Source organism: Rhinopithecus bieti, unplaced genomic scaffold (genome assembly GCF_001698545.2).
Source record: "Rhinopithecus bieti isolate Rb0 unplaced genomic scaffold, ASM169854v2 scaffold_42565, whole genome shotgun sequence".
NCBI classification, from domain to species: Eukaryota; Metazoa; Chordata; class Mammalia; order Primates; family Cercopithecidae; genus Rhinopithecus; species Rhinopithecus bieti.
The window spans coordinates 1,131,363-1,155,809 of NW_016818029.1; the positions used below are offsets into that span (position 1 = coordinate 1,131,363).

The following is a 24,447-nucleotide window of genomic DNA, read 5'->3' on the forward strand; positions in this document are numbered from 1 at the left end:
TTTTTGGTAGAGACGGGGTTTCACCGTGTTAGCCAGGATCGTCTAGATCTCCTGACCTCATGATCCACCGCCTCGGCCTCTCAAAGTGCTGGGATTACAGGCATGAGCCACCATGCCCAGCCTAATATTTATTTTCACAATCAGAAAAAAATATTACCTGAGTGACTAAAAATAAAAAATCCTAACAAGATCATTCCTCATTCTAACTGAATAGTTTGTGAATGGCATCTCAGAGTAATTTCCTTCTTTGACTTGGTATGAATTGTGAAAATACACATGTGAAGACTAATATCTATATTAAAGTTAAAACACTAAAACTTTATTTTATTTATGAGAAAATTTGAGTAGCCCTACAATTCTATTTGCAAGGTGTTTGGAAATAGAACTTTTATATGTATGGCCTTGTGCCTGGTTCAAACCTGGGAGACCTATTATAAGGGAGAATAGAGTGAAGAAAGAGGGCAAGGAAAAGAGGAGAGATTTTAGAGAACATATGCAGTCTCTGAGGGTCAGTGGTCAGGAACAGTTTCTAGACTCCATTGCTTCTTTTAGATGCTCAAATAAGTGAGTATTTAAGTAACATTTCTTGCTCCTGCTGCTTTGTATGATTTATATCCTGGGAAATTTAACATTGACTTAATACTGCAATACTTCATTGTAGATTTGGGGGACCAATGCATATTCTCTTTTAGAAAACCTCCCATTTCCATTTTCTATATTAAAGGTAAAAGGTTAGTTTATAGCACTGGGAACCACATGGTGGGACCAAGAAGAGTTCTCTGTCCTTGACCTTTTCCCATGTCCAGAAAAGCCCAACATCCGTCCCTTTGGAAAGGTCAAAATAATTTAACCTTTTTTTTTTTTTCTTTTTGAGATAAGGAGTCTAGGGAGGACATGAGAACAGAGAAAATTTGTGTCTTTGCAATGACATGTTCTAAGTTTCTTTGGGGGTTACTTCTTTATTTTTTCATCTAAAGAAAATCAGGCATAGACATTTGTGTTAAATGAGAAACAGATATTCTTGTTAGTAAGCCTAATGTTCACTTAGCCAGTGAGCACTTCTGTGGTCAAAACCATATCCAATGTGTCAAATGTGGGGAAGAGACCTCTGATATGACATTTAAAGATCAGTTTGGAGTCATAAGGCTTACTAGAAACATTTATTTGCATGAGTAAAAATAAGATGTTTCATTTTTTCATAACAGATGTATATCTCAGATGTGCACCTCAACAATTAGATATTGCTATAAAGGAACACATTTTCAAAATATGAAACAATGCCTCTTGAGTGAGTTTTATAATAAGAAAATTAGAAAATGAATGATATATATATTTTTACATATATTTTGTATATATGTATATACACATATATATTCTGTGTATATATGTATATACACACTATATATGTGTGTGTGTATCTGTGCATATGTATATTTGAGTCAGAGTTTTGCTCTGTCATCCAGGTTGGAGTGCAGTGGCATGATTTTGGCTCACTGCAGCCTCGACCTCCTGGGCTCAAGCAGTCCTTTCGCCTCAGCTTCCCAAGTAGCTGAGACCACAGGTATGTGCCATCACAGCTGGCTAATTTTTTATTTTTATTTTTATTTTGTAGAGATAGGGTCTCACATTATCACCCTGACTTATCTTGAACTCCTGGTCTTAAGTGATCCTCCCACCTTGGCCTCCCAATGTGTTGGGATTACAGGTATGAGCCACTGTGCCTGGCCTCTGTCAAGAATATTGTGATGTGATAGCACAACTTGTAACTTGGGTACAAAGTACTTTTACTGATAGTTGAAAATTAAAAGGGAAGAATCACAGCACTTACCACTCAAACTTTCTCATAAATAAGGTAAAAATTTAGTGTTTTAACTTTAATGTAGATATTTGTATTCACGTATTTATTTTCACAATTCATATGCAGTCAAAGAAGTAAATGCCCTCAGATGCCATTCAAAAACTATTTAGTTAGGATGAGATCTTGTTAGGATTTTCATTTTAGCCACTCAGGCTAATCTTTTCTTTCTGATTGAGAAAAAAATATTAAGCTGCACGATAATTCAAATAGTGTGTACAACTTTTGTGTCTTTATAAACTGAATAATGGGTGGACATGGGACAATATTCTGCAATTGGGATTATCTCTTTTATCCCCTCCACCTAAAGGCTCAATGGAATTAGAGGTATTTATGTGAATTTTAGGGTTAGAATATACTTCAATCGTTTCTCATTTGAGTAAGTAAGTGTGAATGAGTATATAATTCCCATATGGCATGTATAATGAAACAAATTTACATTCCCACGTTCTGAGACCAGTTTGGAATGCTAAATATTTAGATATAGATACCATATTTTTAATGAGACAATATAATCTCATAGCCACATTTTTGTCTTTTACTTTCTTGACTCTGTCACCTTCCCCTCCTCCCCTTGTATAGCAATTTTGTTAGTTTACATTTGTTTTTCCTGGACAATTTTGCATGGGAAACTTTTATCTACCTCATGATTATCACAGCACACCATCATCTTGTAGCTTTGATGGATCCTTTCTTTTATGGGTCCCTAAAGGATTCATGAGGCATGTCCCAGATTGTTTATTGACTTAACTTCTCCGGACCTTTCCCAGTCATTGAAAACTGTCTAGGGTGTTCTGAGAAGTAAGTTTACTGGAAGTCAAGGAACTCTCTACTTGTCCCTCCAATTATAGTCAGTCCAGTGGTGGGCATCTGTGTCTGGATTTTGGGAATGTAAACACTACCACTGTGGCCACTTGATCACACATTGAGGTATTGGTGTTGGGGAGAAGCTATCCAATAATACCACCTTAAATAATAGGAGTATAAATGGCACAAATGCAGCAAGTTACTCTGATTGCCTTTGGTCAACATGACTTTCTCTCCTCAACTTATAGTACATTTCCAGGTTTCCTTTTTATCCATTAGGAGGGCAGGGGTCACAGCTGACCAGATAGTCTTGTCTGTGTCTGTACCGGCAAAGAGATGTTTTAGCAGGTGGTTTCTTCTGATTATGGCAGGTTAAATTAAACTATTTTGAATTTAATGTACATTATGCTGATGAGAACTGGATCAGTTGTTTAAAGGACTGAGATTCATCTCTATATGAACCATTTTATTTCCTGCTAGGACATCCTTTTGCTTTTTTGAGGATATAAACAATGTCTACTTCTATCAGAAAAAAATAGGCAAATTATGTTTTTGAAAATTGAAGATATTATTTCTTATTAACAGACTGAATGATTGGCATTAATGTTGATTATTAATGCTATAGAGAAATGCAGAGAATATAGTTTATCATAAAAAGATGAATTTTAAAGCCTTAAATGCATTTTAATTTTTATTGTATTAGCACATAAATTGATGAAGCCACATGGTGAAAATCTGTGAGAAACTGAAGGTTTTCATTTATTTTCTGTGCCCCACTGTGTATCACCTTTCAAAATACTCAAATGCTTTCTGCTGGGTCCAAACTTCACTTGGAGCGAAGAAAGGTAGTTAAAAGGTTTCACTTAAAGCTGCTTCGTTATGGTGCTACTGAAAGTAAGTAAAACCAAACAGCGATAACGTGGGACTTAAATGAGCGAGAGAAGGATTCAGGTGATATAGAAGCTGCATTTGGGGATAATTGAAGATTGACTTTCTGATGAAAGACACAAAAAAGGATTAATTGGCTTATTCCAAACGGAGGGCAATTCTTTAGGGAGTATGCTTGAGGATATACTTGGAAATAAATTTGACAGCTAGCATGGTCTCTCTGCAGGTTGGCTTTATCCGGGATTCGGGAAGGAGAAAACCAAATTTGCCTTTATCTCGGAGCTCAAAGGCAAATGTGTGTTTGATGCCCAGGTCATAAGCCCAGTCTAAAGAAGAACCTGATGTCGGGTCTGTAAAACACAAGCAGTAAATATTTAATTAGAGACAAATGCTAATTTTTTTTATAGTGGAAATCAGTGGTGTATAATTAGCAATAAAAATAATTATGTATACAGTTAATTGCAGTAATGAATGAGAGTAGTGGTCTGAATAGTACAGAGTGCATAGTAAAGCAGAATCACACACCAAGTGTGTGCTGCATTTAAAAAATTCCATTTTGGTTGGGTCAGTGCTAACTTGAGTTTATTTCCTAGGCACACATTGTTGCAGACGTGTTCAGAGCAAGTGCTAGCAACTGAGAAACCAGCTAAGGAGTCACTGGTCATTGAAAACTACCAGGGAAAAACTATACACACAAGATACATAGAATTGCATTTCTTCTAATAGCTTAGGTCTCTTGTTTTTCATGTTGCTAGGGTAAACTATTTCATAGTCAAAAGACCAAGAAAATGTAATTTAGTTATTTTAAAGACATATTTAATTTCCTAATTCAAAATTTCCATGTAAACTTTTATGAAATTTAACTTAAGGTTCTATTTTTTGATAAAAAGTTTGGAAATATAAACACACTTCTAAAGGTTATATGCATATAACACACATCTAGAGGCTGTATACATATACAAGTGCATATACATATAATAATTGCATTTATGTGCTCATATTTTGCTTTATGTGATATAAAAGGGTTTTTTTTGTATGGGAAGGTGTTTATGTTCTAGGACAAGTAATGAGTTTAATAATAACAGATCTGAAAGGTTTGAAAAATCTGAAAGAATTCAAAACTATGATGAAGAAAGAGAGAAGGGGTATTTTAATGAAAATATATAGTGTTGGCTCTTAAATTGGTCACCAAATATTTATTAAACCTTTAATATTTACAAGACACACTTCTTGGCACTGGGGAGAGTAATTGTTGCAGGGTGCAAAAATGCAGAAGATGCCACTGGTGTCTTCAGTAACTTACAATTTAGGAGGCAGAAGTCAAGGTATAAGTCAATAGAGGCAGAGCAGAATATGCTAAGTACCAAAGAAAAGGTACAATATTTTATCAAGATTTAAAAGAAAAAAGAGATTATTCTTGATGAGGAGTATGGCCTTTCATGCCCAGTGCCAGCTCAAATACTGCCTTCATGATGGAGGAGGTGGTATTGGAGGAGAACCTTGAAGAAAGGCTAGTGTGTTTTCAGCTGGAGATGGAAGAAAGGAATTCTGGCTGGTGAACTACAAGGATAGAAAAGCATGGAGGCATTGTTAGAAACTAATGAGCTCCAGCTGGACCAGAGCATTGGCAGCAGTGAGAGTTTGTGAGTAAAACTTGGAAAACTTTGTGAATCGGGACTAGGTGTTTAGATTTTCTTTTGGAGGCCTTTTAGTACTTTAGGATTGTTAATCTGGATTGAAAAGAATAGAAACCAGTTATGAGGTATTGTGAAATGAAAGCTTGAACTAGGGTAGAGTCACCATATTGGAAATAGAACTGAGGGATTCTATGTAAGAAATATTGGGATTTGATAAAAATGATTGATGTTTCAATCTGGGTAGCTGGAAAAACATACTGTTAAAAGAAATGGGAACTCAGCGCTGGAATGGGAAAAGAAAAGGCAAGGGAAGACAAAGTGATACATTTAACATCAAAAAGACATTCAAGAAAGAGCTTGGAAAAATGAATGTTTAAATTATTGGCATAGACATCATAGGTGAAATTGGTGTGCACACATTTAGGATCATTATTTTCTTGGTGGGATGGATCCTTTTATCATTGTTAATGTCTCTGTCACTAGCAAATTTCTTTGCTCTGAAATTCCCTTTATTTGATACTTAATATAGCTATTCTTCCTAATGGCATAGTATGTCTTTTCTATCATTCTCATTTCAACTTCTCTATGTTGTTATACTGGAAATGAGTTTCTTACAGACAGCATATTGTTGAATTACAATTTAAAAAATTCATTCTGCCCATGTGTCTTTAATTAGTGCATGTAGGTAAATTATTGATATGACTTAAACATGCTATTATTTTATGTCTTTTTTTGTTTTTTCTGTTTTTATCCCTTTATCCTTCTTTTCTTGCTTTCCACCTTCCTCTTGGTTACATGACATTTTTAGGATTCCATTTGATTGATTTATAATGTCTTAAAGTATGTCAATTGCTTAGTTTTCTTAGTGGTTGCTCCAGGTATTAATACACATACATAACTTATCACAGTCTAATGGTATTGACATTTTACTATGTCAAACGAGGTATAGAAACTTTACTTCCTTTTAGATCTTTTTTCCCTTCCCACTTTTAAAGTACAATTGTCTTGAGTACTTCTCTACATACATTGAACATCACATCAAATAAACTTACAATTTTTGATTCAATCATCATGTGGAGAAAGATAGTCTATTATTTAATTTATTTATACTGAATCCATTTTTCTTCCTTCCTCTCTGCAGTTCCGGGCCTTTTACTGTGATTATTTCCTTCTTGTTCAGAGGGTTCTTTTAGCCATTAAGAGTAGGTATGCGGGAGACACATCTCCTGATTTTCCTTTGTATGAGAATGTCTTTATTCCCTTATTCCCTCCTTCATTTCTGAATATTTTGCTGGATATTGAATTTATTGCATTTAGGGTTGATAGATTTTTTCATTCAGCACTTGATAAAATGTCACTTCCTTTTGACTCTCATGGTTTCACATGAAAAATCTGCCGTCACTGGAATTGTTTTTAACTCTAGATCATTTCCCTCTGATTCCTCTTTTTTTTTTTTTTTTTTGTGAGATGGAGTCTCGCTCTATCGCCCAGGCTGCAGTGCAGTGGCACGATATGGCTCACTGAAAGCTTGGCCTCTCGGGTTCATGCCATTCTCCTGCCTCAGCCTCCTGAGTAGCTGGGACTACAGGCATCCACCACCACGCCCAGGTAATTTTTTGTATTTTTAGTAGAGACGGGGTTTCACCGTGTTAGCCAGGATGGTCTTGATCTCCTGAGGTTGTGATCCACCTGCCTCAGCCTCCCAAAGTGCTGGGATTACAGGCATGAGCCACCACGCCCAGCCTGATTCCTTTTATGATTTTTTTCTTTGTCTAGTTTTCAGAAGTTTAATTATGATGTACTTTGATGTGAGTTTCTCTGGGTAATTCCTGCTTGGGTTTCACTCAGTTACTTGACTATGTTAGTTTATGTCTTTGTCAAAAGTAGGATATTTCAGCTTTTATTTCTTCAAACATTTTTTTCCAGCCCCTGTTCCCTTTATCTATATTTTCCTTGGACCGATGACATGAATGTTGGATATTTTATTATGCCATTTGTTCCTGAGGCTCTGTTTATTTATTTTTTTGTTTATTTTCTGTCTTCAGAGTGACTGAATTCTATTGTTCTGTCTTTAAGTTCACTAATTCTTCCCTCTGTCATATTTGTTCTATTAAGCCCTTCCAGTTTTTTCATTGTTCAGGTTATTGTATTTTCTAGTTCTATGGTTTCCATTTGGTTCCTTTTTATATCTTATATTTCTTTGACGATATTTTCCATTTCTTCATTTGTTTCAAGGCCATCTATAATTGTTTGTTGAGGCATTTTTTTTTTATGATGGCAACTTTAAAATTCTTTTCCAATGTTTGAAATTCCAATCATCTCAGCGTTGGCATCTATGGATTGTCTTTTTATATTCAAGCTGTAATTTTCTTGTTTTAGTATTATAAGTGATTTTGATTATATTCTGGACATTTTAGCTATTACATTAAATAATAAATTGTAACATAAATCTTCAATTTAGCAGGTAGTCACCCTGTTTAGGTTTAGTAAACAGGCCCTTGGCCTACTTTTGTGTCATGTGATACTGATGACAATATAGTATATATATATTTTTCTTTGGAGATGGAGTCTCGCTCTGTCACCCAGGCTGGAATGCAATGGCACAATCTTGACTCACTGCAACCTCTGCCTCCCAGGTCCAAGTGCTTCTCTTGTCTCAGCCTCCCAAGTAGCCGGGACTACAGGCGCCTGCCACCACACCCAGCTAACTTTTGTATTTTTAGTAGAGACAGGGTTTCACCATATTGGTCAGGCTGGTCTTGAACTCCTGACCTCAGGCAATCTGCCCACCTTGACCTCCCAAAGTGCTGGGTTTGCAGGCATGTGCCACCACACCTAGACAGTTTTGCTTTTTTTTTTTTTTTTTTGAGATGGAGTCTCACTTTGTTGCCCAGGCTGAAGTGGAGTGGTACAATCTCAGCTCACTGCAACCTCTGCCTTCCAGGTTCAAGCAATTCTCCTGCCTCAGCGTCCTGAGTAGCTGGGACTACAGACGCGCACCACCACACCTAGCTAAGTTTTGTATTTTTAGTAGAGATGGGGTTTCACCATGTTGGCCAGGCTAGTCTCAGACTCCTGTTCTCAGGTGATCCTCCCTCCTTGGCCTCCTAAAATGCTGAGATTACAGTCATGAGCCACCGTGCTCAGCTGACAATATAGTTTTCAAAGGCTTTGCATTGCTATTTTGGTCTGGTTGGTTCACTTAGTGGCTAAAAGGTGATTGCCTGAAGCCCTAGGTAACAAATGAGGGATTCCAGCCTGTGGGGATAGAGGTCATTTCCTGATGAGGAGAATCAAAAGTAAGAGGAGGGACCTGAGGAGAGAACCTGAGGAAGTGTCCATATATTGTACCCTATTTTTTGGAAAATATCTGGTTGTAGAGGCAGTCAGCGAGAGAGTAGAAAAAAAAGGAGGAGGAGGAAGAAGAGAACTAGTAGAGTTCAAAGTCAAGGAAGCTAAAGGAATGGCAAGAAGAAGAGTTATTAACAGGGTCAAATATTGCATATAATTTATGGAGCATGTGAGCTGAAATACAGATACTGGCTTCAGTGATCAAAAAGATGCCACTTTTAGCTAGTTGGATTTAAGTTCATGAGAAAGAAATCATACTAAGATGCAAGCTTGGTAGCAAAGGAGGTAAAGTAAATAGGAATTTTGTCTTGTAATTTAGGATATGCTAGACAATTTTAATAAAGTTGATCGGTTTCTAGTTGAAGTAGCTCTCTATTTGCAGCCAAGTAAACTTCTGTGATTTCCAAGGGTTAAAGGGCATGACTTCTATTTTGAGAGATTTCCTTTATGTGAAGTTTGTCATTAAGATCAATAGTGGTCATTGAGAATATATGGAATTTGATTTTTCATAATTATGTGATACTATGAAGTAGAATACATTTCGTATTTTGTAGATCTTAAATTTGCAAACAAAAACTATATTAAGGCATAAAATAAATACAACATTGCAAGTTTTTACTTTGAGAAAAAAATAGAGTGTGTGTGTGTGTGTGTGTGTGTGTGTGTGTGTGTGAGACAGGGTCTTGCTCTGTTACCTTGGCTGGAGTGTGGTGGCATGATCATGGCTCACTGTAGCCTCGACATCCCAGGCTCAAGTGATCCTTCCACCTCAGCCTCCTAAGTAGCTGGGACTACAGGTGTGTATCACTGTGCCTGGCCAGAACTTAATTGGTTTAACCTGATATTTAGCCTTTTCTTTATCAATAACATGTGTACCCACTAAAACATGTGTATGCATTTATAAAATATAATAACAATCACTTGCTAAATACTGAGTACCCTTCTGTGTGCTTTATGCATGTTAACTCATTTAATTAATTCCTATCCCAAATGTAAGTAACAATTACCATTTTACAGAAGAAGAAACAGGCTCAGAGTAAGGAACTTGCTGAAAACCACATAGCTAGTAGACAGTTGAATCAGGATTCAAGCCCAGGCTGTGTCTTCAGAGTTCATGCTGTTAATCATTGTACTGTGCCACCTATGTGCCACTCTATATTCTAGCCAATAACAAGTGTTTACTCAGTTCTATAAAATAATTTCGTTTTTGTTGACAGCATATTCTGAGTATGTTCAACATTAAGAACATATTTCCTACTTATTTCAAGGCACAATATTAGTTGCAAAAAATTCAATCAGAACAAATCTAATTGAAACTGTACCAAACTAGAAATCTGATTTCAGCCCAAAGGGATCCATATAAAGTGATACTGGTGACTTAATGTGTGCTGCATTTATTGCTTACTTGATACAGTGTTTTCTAAAAAATTGTATCATTTTAAAAAGTATTATTTAAATGTATTCAATATAACCTGTACTATTATATTAATATTAAGTGAAAATTATATTTGAAGCAAGAGCTGAAGCCAGAGATACATGGGCATAAAAGGAAATATTTTCTCTGTAATATCAGTTTGAATGTCTCTTAGTAAGTAGAGATCTGGTGTTATGAACTACAAATCTTAACTTTGTCTTTTTCAGAATGTAAATTCTGAAGGAGTAGAATATGTAGAATAGGAAAAAAGAGCACTGGGTTGAGAACCAGTGGCAGATCTAGCAATTTTGGTGCATGAAGGAAGCTACAAGAAATGTACTTTGAAATTAACTTTTTAATTCATGATATGATTCACAGATGAATTTTATTACTAATGCAATCTTCTTGGTTCTTATCAACTCAAATAACTATTCTTGCTCACGAGGTACTATGTTTAGTTATTTCTAAGATGATGAAGGATTGGATATGGTGTTTATATGCAAATATAATCATTTCACATTAAACATTACTATTTACATTTTTGTGCCATCTTCATATTGCTGCTTTGGGGCAAAGTGGTAGGTATATCATTTTAACTCTGGTCTTGAATGCTGATTTTTGTTTTTGTTCTGCTCTAAAGTGATGAAACCTTTCTGTATCTGAATTTCAGTCTATAAATGAGGTTTTGTTTAGATCAGTGATTCTCAACCCTAGTTTCATCTTAGAATCACTTCAGGCACTTTAAAAAAAAATTGAGTGCCTGAGCTCCACCTCAGACTGATGAAATCAGAATCTCTGGGGGTGGGGGTATAACCATTCCTGCATTTTAAAAGCTTCCTGATGATTGATTGATTGATTGATTGATTGATTGATTTTTTGAGATGGAGTTTTGCTCTTTCACGCAGGCTGGAGCGCAATGGCGCCATCTGGGCTCACTGCAACCTCCGCCTTCCAGTTTCAAGTGATTCTCCTGCCTCAGCCTCCTGAGTACCTGGGATTACAGGTTCCCACCACCACGCCCAGCTAATTTTTGTACTTTTAGTAGAGACGGGGTTTCACCATGTTGGCCAGACTGGTCTCAAACTCCTGACCTTGTGATCCACCCACCTCAGCCTCCCAAAGTGCCGGGATTACGAAAGTGAGCCACCATGCCTGGCCAGCTTCCTGATGATTCTAATGGGAAGTCAGGCTTGAGAACCATGGAATAGATCATTGCCTGTGTTTCTCCCTGGTTTCAAAATTTATGATTTTAACTTATCTGATATGTTTGCCTCTCATGTTCAAATAGCAAACATATTTTTTTTCTGAAGTCCAGAGATCCTCCATAAGTTGGGTTTAAAAGATGCTCCCCCAGTGCCTTGTTTTCTGTCTTCATCAAGTCAAAGAGAGGAAATCACTGACAAATGCTAGATGCTGCTCCTAAATCTGGGGACAAGTTAAGTGACATCAGGTTATTGGAATGACTAAACTTTAATCATGTTTTTATTTTTTATTCTTACCAAGTCAACTACTTTGCTACCCTCTATTTCTCATGAATGTTTGATTAACATTCTATCAGATGCTTTATTAAAGCAGTCTGTCCTAGAAATCTTGATCATTTATCAAGCTGCTACAGCACTGCAGGACAAAGGCAATTCTTTCTAAATCTCAATGCTTTAAATGTTTTAGTATAATGTAATAAAAATTTTAAATAATGCTGCACAGTTAAACAGAATAGTAATCCCTCTTGACCCTATCTTTCCATTTTGAAAGTGACACATGATGGCGTGGAGCTATGGTAGTTTTGGCTATCGGCTCCTTCCAGTTAGAATGTGACTTCCTTAAGAGTAGTTTATTGTGTCCTAAGTCCTCTCATCTATCCCCGAAAGCTCCAAAATGCTAGCCTGCTAGCTAGGTACACCATACCTTTTTGTTCATTAAGAGATCTTAATGCAATGCTATGCACAGCTCTGTATTCTCAAACTTTTGTAGATACACACATACACGGATAATTATTTGATGCTTTAATTGCCTTTTGCAAAGTTTTGTTCTTTGCCTCTAAGACTATCCATGTATTTTTCTTGCTTAGAGGAATTGCTCTTACATAGTATCTGGTGGCCTATCTGGCCCGCTATTTATTAGTATCTACTAAGTGGGCTGCCATTTTGAACTGATGTTCTAGTTTGTCCTTTTGTTTTTTACTTTGCTTACTTTTTGTCCACTCACATAGCTGGATATATAACATCTATTTTGAAATCTTGTTGTTATTGACCTGTATGTGTAATGAGTCCCCAGCATGGCTAGGCTGTAGCAAGATCTGTGTGGATGCTGGGGATGATCTGTATCACTACACTTTCTCTTCAGCACTTTAACAGTGACTGGTTGATAGGTGATTGTTAATGAATATGCTCGAGGAATGGGACTTCTTCATTTTTTAGCTATTTTCCAGTTCTGCCAAAGAAGCCTCTAATAAGTAAGTCCTAGAAACTGTATATGTTGATTCCGGCATTCTCAAATTCCATAGCAATTCCTGAGGATGTAGACTTTCAGTTCCAAGTTTATACTTTTAGCTTGGATTACAGAAGTGACTTCAAAACAGTGACCAGGTAAAATTGTTGCAAGGAATCCATGGATTCATATGCACATATATATTTTTTAATGCAAAGATTCTAAAAGTGTAATAAAAATATGAGTGTATGTTTGGTGGTTGAAGGGTTGTTCATGAAATTTTTAAAAGCTAAAAGGCAGTCTTAATGCTAAAAAATGTTGGATATTTGGTCTAGAGAGTGATGCAGGCTTAATCAAGTCCAATCCTGTTGTGATTTCAACCCACATTTACTTCTTTTGAATAAGCCAGGACACCATTATCATTGAGCAAGTTTATGGGAACTAATTCTGCTATTGTTCCATGCCCTGCACTGTACTATAAGTTATAGGGTCTAAGAGGAAATCCAAAACATAATTCTTGCTTTTGAGAAGTTTCATGAGGAATTTTGTATAAATTTTGAGACTGAGAACTGAAGCTTGAACTTGGTTTGGAGAAAAGGTAGTTTTTACTAAATAATTCCCAAACTAAGATTAGTGGGATTTGCTATAAGAGTAGAAAGTGGTCTTACTTCCCAGGATCTGAGTTAATGGTCTTCAGTGATACTCAAATGGATTTTTTTGGCTGTTCATTGAAAATAGAAAATCCAAACACGCAAACAGTATGTGCAGTGGGCAAGATCAGGGCTTTTGTTTGTTAAAATCTGAAATTGAGTTCCAGCTTCGCCAGTTACTACTAACTGGGAAATAGTACTCCCCACTTCATAGGGTTATTGTGAGGTTTGAGATTGTGAAAATCAAAGGGTAAGCACAGTGCCTAACTTGTAAAGACTCTATAAATATTTGCAGATATTATTTAGTATAAAGTATGGGAGTTGGCAAATCCTAGCCAGCCTCCGGTTTCTGTGAATGAGGTTGTATTGGCACACAGTCATGCCCATTTGCTGACTTATTGTCTATGGCCGTTTTTGAGCTATGATGCTCTAGTTGAGTACCTGCAACAGAGACTGTACCTCCACAAAGTCAAAGCTATTTACTATCTGGCCCTTTACAGAAAAAAAATTACTGATTCCTTGTATATAGAATAAGAGACAAGAAAATCAAGGCTAAGAAATCCAAGTCAATAACTTAAAAATACACAGACAACACAAATTTAAAAATAGTGAAGAGTAAGAAATGATGCTGAGAATATAAAACAAAAGTGACAGAACTAGAGTCTTGTGATCTTTCTAGTTCACCACACAGCTTTCAGTTGAACATAGCGAGAAGGAGCAAGTGAGAAGGACAAATAACTTGTTTTATATGACCAGAGGGACTGAAACTGATTTTCTATCTGTTTTCCTATCAGGAGCTAGGGAATAGACCATACTTACATGTAGACAAGGCAAGTAAGAAAGAGTCCAGCTAAAGTTAAATGGTTAAAAAAAAAGTAGACTCTGCTCCAACTACTTTTTTGTGTGTGTGTGTGTGTTTTAGATGAGGTCTTGCTCTGTTGCCCAGGCTGGAGTGCAGTGGTGCAATCACAGCTCACTGCAGTTTCAACCTCCCAGGCCCAAATGATCTTCCCAACCCAGCCTCCAGAGAAGCTGGGACTACAGGCATAGGTCACCATGCCTGGCTAATTTTTTTTTTTTTTTTTCTCGCTCCAGTGAATTCTCATTAGTTCCTGGAAGGGTGCAACCTTGTTGGTGGTAGAGGTGGGAAACAGGAAGGTAGATGAATTAAACTGTAAATCTGTCTTGACTTAATAGCTTCTGTTGACCTTGTAACCCTATAAAAGTTCAGTATAATTTGTTTCTAGAAAAATCTTATCCCAAGAAAAGGGCAGAATCTATCACCTAGATTCACATATAATTCAGAATATCCTGTGAAAAGTAGAATTTAAATTAGCAATTCCAGATGCTCTAACCTAAATTGCAAATTCTATAATTTTCTTTAATATTTATAAAAAATAATTAAGGGAAAGGGCTCAGTAAATAAGAGGAATGACTTACAAATTGTTGATTCTATTGGGCCATAGATGTAGCGGGTTTCATATCGAGTTGATAGAACATCAGTGCCAATCTTTGCAACTTTGGCCTGGAGAGAAAGGAAAGTTAGAGTGAAATAATAGAATACTATGTAAATACCAAATAATATGTAATTATGTGTGTATGCAATTTTTTAATGGAGTCTTACAGGTTAGTCACTGTGCTTAGCCCTTGATTTTGAGTTTCAAGACTCATAACAACCCTATGAGGTGGACAGTACTATTTCCTGGTTTCTTGCAACTGGTGAAGCCGGAATTCAGTTCCTGGTTTTAACAAAACCAAAGCCCATATATACATATATACGTAAATATGTAAATTACTAGGGATGAAAAAAAGTCAAATTTACTAGTTATTTGGCATTTGAAGATTAAAAGAAAATAAATGGTTAAATGAGAAACTTATTTTCAGTAATATATGTGGTAATTATGAAGACTTGGCCGGGCACGGTGGCTCATGCCTGTAATCCCAGTACTTGGGGAGGCCGAGGTGGGTGGATCACGAGGTCAGGAGATTGAGACCACCCTGGTTGGCATGGTGAAACCCTGTCTCTGCTAAAAATACAAAAAATTTGCTGGGCATGGTGCCATGTGCCTATAGTCCCAGCTACTCGGGAGGCTGAGGCAGGAGAATCACTTGAACCAAGGAGTCGGAGGTTGTAGTGAGCCGAGATCGCGCCACTGCACTCCAGCCTGGCGACAGAGTGAGACTCCGTCTAAAAAAATAAAAATAAAAAAATGAAGACTTAAATATGCTGTCAATTATATACAGTAATGCCATATCTCATTTTGTGTTTCTACCCTTCCTTTTCTTTCTCTCTCTCTCTCCTCATTCTTTTCTTTTAAAATATAAAATATACATTATTTTTCCTATCAATATTTTTTGGCTTCAGATAATTGTCTTTTCTGATGATTTCTCCAGTTTCTTCCATGTTTTACATTCCTTGGTCCCTAACAGGCTCATATTGCTACAGGATCTTCTCTACTCATCTGACTTCAGCATACCAAGGGAAGAAGGGCGGTTGACCGTTCTTTAAAATAGTTGTTAATTAGGGTATCTCTTTCAGAATGGCATTTTGTCATGACTTTTTAATACACATTAGTGTTTTGTGTTATGAGAGTGATTGTCAGAATGAATTTTAATGGAATATAGTTACTAACATATTAGCACTTACAAATAAAGATTTTTAAAAGATGACATGTATAATGTATATAACCAAGAATTTTCTTTTCTTAATCAATTTAGTTGCTATGCAAAGAACTCTCATTTTACTCAAAGTGTTTTTTTTTGTGGATATGCATTTTTTTAACCCATAATGTCATTTTCCTAACAGTGGATTGAAATCACAGTGCTGTACATTTGTATGCATTAATTGAACTCATGCACTCAGATTATCACATAGATTGGATAATAAATGACTATGGGCCATATATTGCTGGTATGTTTTCTTTGTTGTATATATGGAGATGATTTTAATGACTGATTCAGACCTCTGCTCCAATTAACATTAAATGCTGTTGTGCTAAACACGATGAACTGAGGTCAAAATGAAAATTGTAACCTTTTAATTTTAAAATATTTTATGAGGCAGTATTTGGACCACAGCTGTTACCAGAAGTGCTATATTTGCCCATCACCATGGGATCTGGGCCACTAAACTTTTTCTGTTTTATTTATTTTCTTCTATAGCAATTCAAAATATTTATCCCTCTATCCACACATTCACTCTGTTACTTCCTGTGATTTATTGGAACCCATATGCAGACTTTTTTTTTTAAGCTCACATTATCAAATCAGTTTTTATTAATAAAAGGTGCTTAATGGACCGTAGTTTTGGAAAGATAACATAGTGAGGAAGCTTCACAAACATTTATAGTCTTCTTTGGATAGTAAAAGAATATAATTTCCAAGTTTATCAGGAGGATAAAAATACAATGTATCTTCTTAAATCTGATATCTGGGGGCAGGACCAGTGAATGTCTTTGCAGTTCTATTAGGCTTTTTTCACGCATGGTTTTACCGTACGACCCATGGTAACTCTTAAACCCCACAGGGAACTGTGTCGTAATAGGCTTCTATTGTGCCTTGCATAGACATTTCTTCCCGATTTGTTTTTCCTCCTGAGAATCACATTAAGAGAGTTTATTATCTATATACTTTTATCAATGAAAAATTAAAGATCATGATTTTAACCTCAAGGCAAATTTCATTAGTTCTTTTCTTTGACATTAAAATGTGAAATTCTTTCAACATACCCTAGTTAATGAAGAATAGACTGAAAGTCAATGGTGGTGTCGATGCATTAAGCACAAACTTTTGTCTACGTACCAAGTCCTCGTGGTTAGGTGGCAGTTTTGACGTATATCCATAGGGAAACAATAGCATCTGGGAGTAGGAATGGAAGGTGATGTAAGCCTTGATTTCATTCAGGTGGCTTCTAATGAAATCAGTGACAGCTTTCGTCTCTTTCTCGGACTCTGGTGCAGAGCCCCGATAGTTATCTGCACATGGGTCATTGGTGTTAGGAATGGCTGCAGAAGACATAAGTGGATGAGACCATAGTCTGCTCCCCATTCATACAGCTCCTGCCTTTTCTAATGTATTATAGATTCACAGAATGGTTTAAATGTTTTTGCCTCTCATGTTTACAGGGCTGCTTCAATGTCCCTTGTGTCATAGTCACTACAGATTAACATTTCACACACATGCCAGATTGTAACAGACTTAGCCCACTGGAATATTCTGAGCCTTGTTTATTTCCTTGTCCTTTCCCAAGGCCACAGGAATAATAAATCAGAAGCAGCCCACGACTTGGAGCCAGATAGACTCCAGTTCTAATTCAACCCCAGCTCCAACGTGCTGGGGGCTGGTGTGAATTACCTTCTCTGGGCAGAACTTTCTTCAGCCTTTTTCAGCAGAAAGCTCTCAATTAGGGATAGCTGCTGCTATTATCATGTTCATTATGGCAGAATACAGTTAAAAGCTCAGGTGATGTTTTCAACAAAATTAGGCACAGAAGAAATATATAAATTGGGGCAATGGTAATTTCTCCTTGAAACTATGCAGTGATAAAGTCATAGTTGTATAGCAACTAAAGCATCGTCTGATGTAGCAGGCCTCTGCTTATCATATTTCCATTACACTTTTTCACTTTCTTTGCTCCAGATGACTCTTTTCACTAAATATCTGAAAAACTATCTCTATGTTGCTTTTAACCACTGACATTTCTCACATCAGGAAACAGAGGAATCTGAGGTCTTTATTCAGATTATCTGAATTTTTGTACATTTGGATTGTGCTTAATTGTTAGCAAACTAGATATAGTAAGTAAGAGATGGTTTGATAAACAGTCTGTTCCTCCTCATTTCCTTCCACACAGCAAAACATCCCTCAATGGTAGTGATGATTGTCTTTCAAGTTACAGATGCAAAAGTTAACACTCACTCGAAGCATAACTATTTTTACTAAATAAGTAGGTGTTTTAGTTAAGTTTGGGGCCTAAATATTCCTTATAGCAATTTTCCTTGATAGCAAGTCTGCTACTCACAGTCCCATGAAGCATTAAAATTCCTGTTGAGGTCAGTGCCGATGCATTTGGAGTTTTGGTTCTTGGAACGATTTTTTCTCCACATGCGGTTCTGCCAGATTGAATGATGTAAGTGTTTACACAAGATCAGTTTGCATTTGCATTTTTCGATTTGTTCATTTCAAATTCTCTCTGCAGGTGTCTGCAACTTTATTTGAAATCTATCTAGTTAACTTGAGGCCCTTTATTATAAAAAGAAAAAATATTGTTTTCTTATAATTTGTAATATTTTCAGAATCATGGTTTTTAATATTATATCCTTGGGCTTTGATGAAATAATTCAGTTAATTTTCAACACCGTTGTTTAGTTCTCAGTATTAGAAGATGACTAATGGTGTTCTGAAATTAACCATAATTTAAATTATAACTTCATTAGCTTTTTCACCATATATAGATTCAGATATAATGCAGGTCAAATTTTTACTGTTGGAGCATTATTTGCAGAAAATAACTTGATGTGACAGTATCTGTCTGAGAGTTCTTATTTAGCAAAAGCAGGATAATGTACTGTGACAAGACAAATGGGTATCTGCATCTCTCTTTTATTTCTTTTTTGATACAATGATTCTACCTCAAATTCTATTCAAAATTGATGAAATACAAAGGTTTTTGTTTTAAAATCAATTAATTGACTTTATTCTTAGCTAGATATGCCATATCATATAATGCAATCATACATTTCCTCTGTAATTACTACTTTATTTCATTTTCCACATAACTAGCTTCAGCAGCAAAATTTTGTGTTATTTCAAGGATACCTACGCAACCAAGAAATCATACTTAATTTGAAACTGAGATTTTAAAAAATATAATTTTCTGAATTAGCATTAACTAGTTACCTAAACCCTAAGCTGAATGCATAACAATGTGTATTAAAGCCAGTAAATAATATCTAAATGCAAACAAGAGAGTAGAGAGCAGTACCTTTGTCCATGACCAAATATATCCATCAACATTGAACACAGGAAGAATGTAAAAATTCATTCGGTCCAAGAGTTTGGTCATAATTTTGTTTCTCCTATAAGTTTTGGTTGCCTGTAGGAGGAGAAAAAAATTAAGCTATTCGTATGAAGTTTAGCTATTATGTGGAAAGTTGTGGTTATAATAGTAATAACTTGAATCACTTCCCAAGATCACATGCTTTCAAACATATTTTCCTTAAAATGAACAAAAATAAACAATCCATGTAGATTACAGGGGAAAAAAAACCTAACTTATTTAGACTAATGACGTTAATGGAAATGAACAGTCTTTAAAGGAGCATTTAATTATCGAGACCTGTAGTGTTCTAAATGTAGCATGAGGGATATGTTTCATAGAAAGATTGGAAGCCAAATGGAAAATTTGTAGTACTACTTATTTTTAATTGATTCTCTCACATCCTTTACGTAAATATAGATTGAGTCTGTAAGCACAGGAATATGAAAAGATTGGAGAGAATTTGTGAGATAGTTATAAGCAGGATTAAATAAAAAATTTGCATTAATAAAATATCCAAGAATTCAGAGATTGAACAACTTTTTTTTTTTTTCCATATCTCACTGAAATTTCTCTAATCACATGCACTTTCTGTAGCTACCTAAAATCTCTCTCACCACTCTTGGGAAGTCCCTTCCAGGTGTATCTGAACTGAAGACAAGAGATTTTTTGTAGACCTGTGATGTGCATTCCTTTATGTGTTGAGTAGGGAGAGCTCTTGGCCCTCATTTGGGAGAGCAAAAATAACTACAGGTTACTTCCTGGTGGATTCTTTTCTAGAAAAAGTATCTATGCCCAGAAAACCATTGTTATACATATTTCACCAGTGCAATATGCAAAAGCTGACAGAAAGAGAAAATTAAAATACGATTAGGAGTCAAAATACATTGGCAATAGAGTGAAAGGAAATTGAATATATAAACTAGATGAACCTTTTAAAAAAGTGAATTATAGGCCTGGTGTGGTGGCTCATGCCTGTTATCCCAGCACTTTGGGAGGCCGAGGGGGGCGGATTACTTAAGATCAGGAGTTGAGAACAGCCTGACCAACATGGCAAAACCCCGTCTCTATTAAAAATACAAAAATTAGCCGGGCATGGTGGTGCACGTCTGTAGTTCCATGCCTGTAACTACCTTGGAGGCTGAGGCAGTAGAATCACTTGAACCCAGAAATTGGAGGTTGCAGTGAGCCAAGATTGCACCACTGGATTCCAGCCTGGGTAACAGAGTGAGACTCTGTCTCAAAAAAAAAAAAAAAAAAAAAAAAAAAAAAAAAAAAAGTGAGTTATTTTACACTCAGAAAGGAAACTTACATATGAAAATTCCAAGTACATGTGTGAACAATGTGTTATCTAAACAGGAATTAAAATTAAATATCTATGTTTTGAGCTCACTGAAGAAAGGTTACATTTGTAGGTTATGTGAAGGTTGTTTCAGATTTTCCATACTTGACTATACGATAAACTTTCATATGATAGCCCAAGAAAAGTTTGACTTTCATAAACTCTTAGCTTGAATTTAAGAATTGTTTGAAGGGAAGGTGTCAATTTCATAAAAACTGTAATGATGAGTAAAATTTGGAGCATTTCTTCCCTGACAGCACCAAGTGTGGGCTCTTCTAGCTAAGTGGAATTGCGTGTTTGGAAAGGATGTCGCCACTCAGTGAGGTGCTGGAGACTTGGCAGTCAAAGGAGAATTGGGAGAGTCTTCTGATTCACTTACCTGATAGACAAACCACTGGCAGAATGCTGGGGAGACCCATTCTCGTGCGTGAATGCCACAATCCATAAAAATAGCCTTTCTTCTTCCTTTCTTTTTTCCAATCTATTTAAAAATAAACTTGAGATATTGTTTTGAACAAATTCACACATTGATCCCTTCTTGACCAATAACTCATTCATATTCTCAAAGCAATTCTTTCCCCTGTCTATTGTTGAATAAGAACCATGTATGCACATATTGTTCTCAGAAGGGACCACAGGATATATCCTTAAATGTCTATCCATAATTCATAATCTATTATAATGTATATTTTTCAAAAAATTTTTCTAGTGTCAGGGCAGCTGGTAGGATTTTGAAAAAAATTTATGGTCCATTGTTTTTATTTTATTACTAACATCCTGTGTTCTGAGAAATTGATTATAAAGTCACTTTTGTTTCTGCCATTTCCTTTTGTTTTCTGGTTTTGTAAACTGGGGTATTTACCCTGGAGTGGAGAAGATCTTGTGTTGTGTTGGAGTGGGGAAAGGAAATAGTACTGGTTACTTGAATGACTGCCATTTTGAAGAGAGTGCAGATTTGTTTTGGGTGATTGGAGATAATGAATGAATGGGGATTCAGGATGTGGATGGGCTTCTCACTTGTTAAGTAGCTGCTTCAGGGAGCAGTATCTTTGGATGTGCAAAAATCCAGCAGCAACAGAATGGAAATTGTTGGCTCTATTATAGGGAACCCTCCAGCAATACAGGGTTGAAATGCCTAACATACTGTTCTACAGTCCTATGAGGCTATGATATTTAAATTCCTTTCATGCCATTCATTCATCAGTTTCACTGCATTTTAAGGGGTGAGGGTTTTTTATACCAGAGACATCACAGACTCTTGTAATAAAGCTGTGGGATGAAATATTTGTTTACGTTTGTCCCCTGTGCAATCTCTGACAAATGTTTATCCAGACACTTTCTTGGTTCCACCAAAACCACCTGTCATTTCTGTTCTTTAATGGATGTCTAGAGCTTAAATATTCTTTCAGAGATAATACATATTGTCTCAAAAATAGCTCAGTAGTGTTACAAAGTAACTTTTAAATTCATGTTTTTGAACAATAATAAGAATTAGTGGTTCTTGAATTATTTTACCTTCAGAACATATAGTGGATTATCTTCAACAGTAGATCCAATTTTAATACGAGAGACCATTTCAGGATGCTTATCCATCATCTTTTCAGTCCAAGCCACAATCTTAACAGCAAAATCAATTTTGAGAAATTAGAATAAAAGAAAACAAAATGACAATAAATATTAAGGGTAATTAAAAAAAAGTACAGGCATTTTATACTGTACCTTTTCCCAGTTGTTGTATTTTGCATAGCTGTGCCTGCCTGGGATATCTTCTTTAACATCAAACTGTTTCTCAATCTCTTGTTGTAGATCATGAATCAAGATTCTGTTTGACAGGGGAATGATGAAATACATGTTTTATCATGAGAAAGGAAAACACAGTTATCTTTCATTTGCAGAAAATTTCTCTTCCTTCTCCTGTATCTTTAATCAAGTTTGCTCTGTTTCTTCATTATTCTCCTCTAGCTATCTCCTTTAGACATGTCATGTGTCTGGCTTCTGATCTCCCCATTTATCTAGAGCTGTGCTGAGCAGTACGATAGTCTCTAGCCCCATGTGCCTACAGGACATGTGATGTGGGGCTTGTCCAAGAGTAGATTGCTGTATGTGTAAAATATATACCAGAGTTTGAAGATAGTATAAAAATTATATAAATTATCTCATTAATAAGTTTTATACTGTATAGAATAAATATTTCTATTTCAGATATATTGGGCTAAAAAATGTATTGCTAAAGTTAATTTTACCTGTTGCTTTTTACTTTTTTAATGTGTCTACTAGAATTTTAAAATTATGCATGTGGCTCGTATTGTACTGCTATAGTACTCCCCATCCTTCTCCAAAACACACACACATCTACGTCCACATAAACACAGGCAACAAGGGATACTTTCATGCACACATCTACAGACCATACCTTATAATTTCACACCTTGAGAGTTGGGAGAAACTTGAATAATAATGATAATTATAATAGTAAGCAAGTACTTAGCACTTACCTTGTGCCAGGCATCGCTCTGACCTCCGTATGTACATTATTAATTCATTTAATCTTCATATGAGATTATTATGCTTATCTTCAGATGAGAAAAATGAGGTACAAAGTGTTGAAATAATGTGCCTATAGAAGATGTATCTAGAAAATGGCTAACAAGATTTGGAGGGGTAAAATAAGAGATGGGAAAATCACTGGAAGACTAATGTTGAGGGTCAAGAGGCTTACACCTTATCTTCCTATTTTCTTTATCTTTTCTTTTCTTTTATTTTGAGATGGAGTTTCACTCTTGTTGCCCAGGCTGGAGTGCAATGGCGTGATCTCAGCTCACCACCATCTCCACCTCCCGGGTTCAAGCGATTCTCCTGCTCTAGCCTCCTGAGTAGCTGGGATTACAGGCATGCACCACCACACCGGCTAATTTTGTGTTTTTACTAGAGATGGGGTTTCTCCATGTTGGTCAGGCTGGTCTCGAACTCCTGACCTCAGCTGATCCGCCCGCCTCAACCTCCTGAAGTGCTGGGATTACAGGCATGAGCCACTGTGTCCGGCCTCATCTTCCTATTTTCATCTCTTTCTGAGCCATCTCATGTCATCATTTTATGGAGTCTAATGGCTGTAATGGTCACCTGATGGTCACTCATACTTGAATCTCCAGGTATAGACTCACCTCTGAACTCTAGGCTTACACATCCAACTGCCTACCTGAAGTTTTCACTTGGATTCAGCTATCCATATGTGTAATACAGGCCAGGTACAGCTTTATACACATTATTTAATTAACCTTGTCAGTATTATCACTTTACAGATGGGGAAGTTAGTGCTCAGAAGGTTTTAAATATTCACAGTTTGTATGAGGTGGAGTTGGGAATTTGAATACAAACTGCCTCATTTCAAGATTTATTTTTTAAAAATGTCATCTTCATCATATATGAAAGTATTTTATTTATTTTGTCTGGGGATTTTCTATTTGCTTCATTAATCTATTTTCTTATGCCTTAGTAGAAACCAAATCATATTTAATTACAGTAAAATTTAATACCAGATCATGTATCTTATTCTTTTTTTCCAAAAATTTTGACTAATTTCACCTATTTTAAATAAATGTCTTGGCTGGGCATGATGGTTCACACCTGTAATCCCAGCACTTTGGGAAGCCAAGGCAGTTGGATCACATGAGGCCAGAAGTTTGAGACTAGCCTGGGCAACATGGTGAAACCCCGTCTCTACTAAAAATACAAAAGTTAGCCAAGTGTGGTAGCCGGCACCTGTAGTCTCAGCTACTCGGGTGGCTGAGGCATAAGCATTGCTTGAACCCAGGAAGTGGAGGTTGCAGTGAGCTGAGATTGCACCACTGCACTCCAGCCTGGGTGACAGAGGAGACTCTGTCTCAAAAAAAAAAAAAAAATCTTATCAGAATCATTTTAGGAATTAGAATCATAAGAAAAAATGGGATTTTTGATAGACATTAAATTATAAATATAAGAATTTTATTATTAATAACAGATCATAATCTAGTTGTATCTTTTTGATTCTTCAGTAAAATGT

General features: G+C 36.1%; 1 protein-coding gene across 1 annotated transcript in view; it reads right to left on the minus strand.

Annotated features, from left to right (window-relative positions):
* Positions 1-3,321: 3,321 nt before the first annotated feature.
* The window catches only part of CPA3 (carboxypeptidase A3), a 36,960-nt gene continuing 15,834 nt past the window's right edge, over positions 3,322-24,447 (minus strand). Inside the window, exons 4-11 of the mRNA XM_017856551.1 lie at positions 22,128-22,230; positions 21,924-22,025; positions 20,788-20,889; positions 19,013-19,123; positions 18,050-18,140; positions 16,831-17,033; positions 14,470-14,554; positions 3,322-3,900 (exon numbers count right to left, since the gene is read on the minus strand). Of these exons, the coding sequence (XP_017712040.1) occupies positions 3,713-3,900; positions 14,470-14,554; positions 16,831-17,033; positions 18,050-18,140; positions 19,013-19,123; positions 20,788-20,889; positions 21,924-22,025; positions 22,128-22,230 (985 nt within the window). The 3' untranslated portion in view covers positions 3,322-3,712. The remainder of the gene's footprint in view (positions 3,901-14,469; positions 14,555-16,830; positions 17,034-18,049; positions 18,141-19,012; positions 19,124-20,787; positions 20,890-21,923; positions 22,026-22,127; positions 22,231-24,447) is intronic.